This window comes from Olea europaea, chromosome 17 (genome assembly GCF_002742605.1).
Source record: "Olea europaea var. sylvestris chromosome 17, O_europaea_v1, whole genome shotgun sequence".
Lineage (NCBI taxonomy): Eukaryota > Viridiplantae > Streptophyta > Magnoliopsida > Lamiales > Oleaceae > Olea > Olea europaea.
This window is the reverse complement of record NC_036253.1, coordinates 21,583,611-21,589,089: the sequence shown is the minus strand read 5'-3', so window position 1 is coordinate 21,589,089 and position 5,479 is coordinate 21,583,611. Positions and strand designations below refer to the sequence as shown.

At 35.9% G+C, this 5,479-nt stretch overlaps 1 protein-coding gene across 1 annotated transcript; it reads left to right on the top strand.

Annotated features, from left to right (window-relative positions):
• The first annotated feature begins 965 nt into the window (after positions 1 to 965).
• LOC111365715 (scarecrow-like protein 23) lies at positions 966 to 3,117 on the top strand. The gene is made up of 2 exons (XM_022986252.1): positions 966 to 1,895; positions 1,990 to 3,117. Exons 1-2 carry the CDS (start codon positions 966 to 968, stop codon positions 3,115 to 3,117), a joined length of 2,058 nt encoding a protein of 685 aa, XP_022842020.1.
• Positions 3,118 to 5,479: the final 2,362 nt, after the last annotated feature.

Below are 5,479 nucleotides of genomic sequence, written 5' to 3'. Positions count from 1 at the left end.
TCCGTAACTTTATTAAGAAGATTAGTCCAATCCCAACTACATGAATATATCAAATAGTCCATGGCATTTCATGACACCAATACAATAAATAAGATTTAAAATTTTTTATTCTTTAATAATGTTCTAGCTTATGCTAAAGATGTTATAGATTTTATCAACTCCACTGTTAACTTTGTTAAAATTAGCCGTCGCATCACTTTTAAGCACTTATAAGCAGACAATTGTCCGGAACCATAAATCCATGCAAAATTTGCATCATTATAAATGTTTATGTATTGATGAAGCCGAACAATAGAAAAGAGAGCGCAAAAAGAGAGATGAGTATGATGCCATATTTGTCCACATCATATAACCCGAAACGATGTTTATCATACTTATCTGTTTCGTTTTATAATCTATCAGATCATGCCACAGATTTTCCAAGTTTACATGCTTGTTCACACCCATCAAATGAAACAATTAAATGGAAAAAAAAATCAAATTAACCTTTCCAACTATTCGATAAATACATAGCAAAATTTTATAAACAAACAGTAATGCACGAATCAAATGAGAAAGTGTGATTGTGTGAGGTAGGAGAGAGCTAGATGACAAGCCGGTTGAGGAGGGACAAGAGGTTAAATACTTAGCCAACTCCAAGGAATAGACGGTGCCAACAATGCCAAATGAGACAGACATTTTTTGTCACTACTCATTATCTTAATGTAAACCCAACAATTTATATAGTTCACTAACCTAGGTACACTACAATCACTATGTAGTTCGATCCTCCACTAATTTCTCATTATTCCATGTACAAGAGACAAAACTCTTCTCTGTAATATAATGTGATGGAAACATAATTAATCTCAGCTTTAAAACTTTGCCAATTCTTAGAAGACTCTTGGTCTTGGACCAAATTATAGTTGAAACCCTATATATTTTCTTTTTGAATAAATTGAATTAAAGTGCAGGCAGTGTATAGAATGATTAATTCCCTGTGTGGCAGCATGAGGAGTCTCAAGAGTGAGATTACAGGGAGCATAGCGAGTGAGACGTCGAATCAGCAGACTACTGAGATTAATTCTTGGACAAAACAAGAACATACATCATCAAATCAGTCCGTTTCTGAATTGAAGAAAATAAATGAAAGTACGACAAACCTGAGTGTTCCAGCTACTGCACTCAAATTTGAAGTGGACGGACATGTTGAAAATCAATCACCTGATTATTCAATGTGGGAGTCAATTTTCTCTGATGATCAGACGTTACAAGGTGATTTCATGGTTTTCTCACCAGCGAGGAACATGTCACCACAGGCATCCAGTCTTCTAATTTACTCTCCATCTCGCATCTTGTCTCCTCTTGGCCAGAAATTAGGCAAGGGGCTGAGCCCACTTCACAGGGTTTCCAAATCTCCAAATATTCAATATATGCCACTGGAAAGCCTTTCTGTTTCTGCCCTCGAGAATATTCCATTGGACGATAATTGCATAGAGGATGGTGATTTGGTAGTTTTCTCCCCGATGAAGATAGTTAGTGAAGATGGTGAAAGCTCATCCAATTGTGCTTTTGATGCTCTTACAATGGTGCAAGAATCGTTGGATTCCTCTACGTTGCAAAATTCAACTACGTTTTACGGATCGGTTGTGAGTAGTGCCTCATCATCCCTTCGAGAATGTTCAAATGTGAGTCAAGAGAATGACATTTATCAGGCGGGATCAGCTGTACCTGCACAACTATCGCAACAGTTACACCAGGAATGGCAACAAGAACAGAAACAAAGAAGTCTCCAATGGCGGCAGCAGCAACAAGCTCCACCACTGCAAGGAAGACATCAACAGCCGCAGCACAACCAAATACAAAATATACATAACAGCAGCTTGATGGTGCCTGTTTCCATTGGATCTGAGCAGGTAAAATATGGACCATATTGTGCACGATAATCAACTCCCATCGAGTGACTCCATCGAATTTTGTAACTTAATTTTGAAATGTTCATATGTATAGGAACAGGACGGTGGGCTGCACTTGGTGCACTTGCTTCTTGCTTGTGCAGAAGCAGTATCCAAAGAGGATTACATGTTAGCCAGGAGGTATCTCCACTATCTCAATCGACTAGTCTCGCCTGTTGGTGATTCCATACTACGGGTCGCTGCTTGCTTCACTGAGGCCCTAAGCATAAGACTGGTTGCAACCTTAACAAATAAGCCTAGGACCACCAATCAAAACCCATCCTTTAATCCTTTTCCTGATCCCAAGTCTCCAGAAATCCTCAAAATCTATCAAATTCTTTATCAAGCATGCCCCTACATCAAATTTGCTCATTTCACAGCTAATCAAGCCATTTTCGAGGCATTTGAATCACAAGAGTGTGTCCATGTCATTGATCTTGATATCCTTCAGGGCTATCAATGTCCCGCCTTCATGCAAGCCCTAGCTGCCAGGCCAGGTGGTGCCCCATTTCTCCAAATCACCGGTGTGGGCCCCTCCCTGGAGTGTCTGGGGGAAACTGGTAGATCTTTGGCTGAACTAGCGCATTCTCTACATGTCCCGTTTGAATTTCATCCTGTTGGTGAAAAACTTGAAGACCTAAAACCCCATATGTTCAAACGAAAGGTTGGTGAGGTTCTTGCAGTTAACTCAGTTAGCCGGCTCCATTGCGTTCCAGGCAACTGTCTCGGGAATCTATTGGCCATGATCAGGGATTTATCACCTAATGTAGTGACCATTGTTGAGGAAGAAGCAAGCCACAATGGACCTTACTTCTTGGGAAGATTTCTCGAGGCATTGCACTATTATTCAGCAATCTTTGACTCATTGGATGAAACATTTCCGCCAGATTCTGCACAGAGAGCTAAGGTGGAACAATACATATTTGCACGGGAGATTAGGAACATTGTGGCTTGTGAGGGGTCCGAGAGGGTAATCAGGCACGAAAGGCTGGTAAAATGGAGGAGACACATGGAAGGAAAGGGATTCATAGGGGTTCCACTAAGTGAAAATGCCATCACTCAATCAAAAATATTGCTGGGACTATACTCGTGCGATGGTTATAGACTGACACAAGACCATGGTTGCTTGTTTTTGGGGTGGCAGGATAGAGCCATTCTTGCTGCATCTACATGGAAATGTTGATACACATGTATTTACATGTATATGTTTCTTTTTTGCCTTTAGGTAATGAATTAGATTGATAGTTAACATTGTTTCAACCGGTACTCATGTGACCTTAGACCCCAAACCAAAGAAAAGAAAAGCACTTTGACAAGACTTGAAGATTCTGTGGATACAAGTTCGCGTACAGAAAGGATTGTGCAAAAGTAAACCTCTATCTAATAGACTGCCCATGGCCATGGTGCCGCAACAAATGTTAGATCAATTGCCGTAATGCCACTTAAAATTTCCTATGTAAGGTAGAAAAGGTTGAGAATTTCCCTCTTTCATATTAAAATAGTATCACTTACCATGACCTCGTAACAATATCCAGATAATAAGAATTTCCATCTGAGTAGGTGCATGAATTCTGTAACAGGCCAATCGAGGCTTATATTCACCAGATACCCAAGCTACTTTAAAAGCCCTTTTACGACAAATTTAGAAGCAACAATATCTATAACTTAAATGCATCATGAGAAGCCAACATTCCACCAAATTCCCTTTAACGTACATTTAACAATGACTGATGCACTGTTTACAAATAATTGTCTTCTACTTGATCCGACACTCCAATCCACCTCAAGAACCTGACAAGATAAAATCTGCAACAAACTTATACTCTCAGAATATTGAACATGAATACGTGTGTTTCCTGGGAGCCTCAACCTTCTTCTTTGTGAATACATGGAACGATAAGTTTTAACTATATGGGGAAAGAGACACTGTAAGATCAAATTATGATAATCTTTTGGTACACATGAGCATAATATAATTGCAGCTAAAATAACTAGTTACATGCAGGGCGGACGCAGATATTTTACATTAGGCGGTCAAAATCAAATTTTTAAAAAAAGCGACGAATTTTTTTTATTACTTTATATGGTTATAAACTGTTATATTACTTTTTTATTTTGATTATTTTTACATCTAAAAAATTTTTATATATAAAAAAAATCGATCATTTTTAGGATTTTATTTTTATTTATTTATTTTTTTTTGTTATTGTTACTTTTTCCTCTCAATCAATTAATTTTTTAAAAAAAAATAATCTAATAATTTTCATAATAAAATTTTTGACGTCATTTGAAAAAAAGTTAACTGATCGAGAGGAAAATGTAACAATAATAATAAAAAAAAAATCCTAAAAATGATTGAATATTTTTTATATATAAATTTTTTTAAGATATAAAAATAATCAAAGATGAAAAAGTAGTATAACAATTTATAACTCCTATAAGTAATAAAAATTTTACTAAGAATTTTTACGTCAAAAAAAATAAAATTTGACGTCATACCACATATAAAACTTCCTCATAAAATGATGTAATTTATATTGAGAGATTTGTCATGTAAAAATAATAAATATTAATAAAACAATCGATTTTTTTTCCAAAAAAGACCAGTTATACATCTCTTTTTAGCATACACGTTTGACGTACGTTTAACTATTTTCGATATTCATATAGAAGATTTATGGATATGGCTAGCGTATAATCGTCGAAGAATTTTTAAAGTTAGTTTGTTATCGAAATTCTCGAAATATTAGTTTGGAATGCCCTATTTTGACACGTCGTAACATTTGCTACGATTAGCCATTTCGCACAATATTAACGACGTGAAATACTAGATTGTGAGCACTTTAAAATAATATTAAGAATGTAATATTTCAACTTTGTTTGATATTCCATAGTGAGCCCGAAAACTAAGAAAAAAAAGACCTTGAAAAATCTGGAGGGTCTAGTGACCCTTGGGGACCTCCCTTGGGTCCACCTCTGGCTACATGCCCTCTTGTTTTTAACAGAGGCAACATGAAAAATAAGAATTATTCTTGTTCAAGTAAAGGAATATCCTAATAGAGTTTGAACCTTTCTTCCGCAAGGACAGATCTGAATCCTTGGTTGATTGTTAGTAAAGCTGAATGTTAACCCATAGCAGCGGTTGTAAATTGTCCGAATGACACCACCACGCGTTTTCTCATTCCATAGATATCCCAGTTACTCACAACCAAGAGCAACTAATCTATATGGGTCTAATCTACTTGTCTTTTGTCAGATAATTTATTTTTTCACTGGCTCTGAACAAACTATACGTTTGATTATCAAGAATTTTATAGTATTGATTAATAGAAGTTCTTATTTTCTTTATCTGCAATCTCATACCAACCTTTCAACCTAACCTTACAGTAAGTGTTATGTCATAAGTCCAATCAATCTTGCGCATAAATATTTTTGATATATAATTAATGCAATTTAATGGCAGATATATTATTTAATTAATAAACAATTAAATTAAATAATAAAGTCTATATATTCAAATCTTCGTAATTTGTTAATCACAAGGA

What these genes read in the sequence shown, in the direction of transcription:
- LOC111365715 (XM_022986252.1), top strand. Translation starts at nt 966, where the DNA reads ATGATTAATTCCCTGTGTGGCAGCATGAGGAGTCTCAAGAGTGAGATT. An exon ending in TTTCCATTGGATCTGAGCAG is followed by an intron (nt 1,896 to 1,989) that starts GTAAAATATGGA and finishes TCATATGTATAG; the next exon opens with GAACAGGACGGTGGGCTGCA.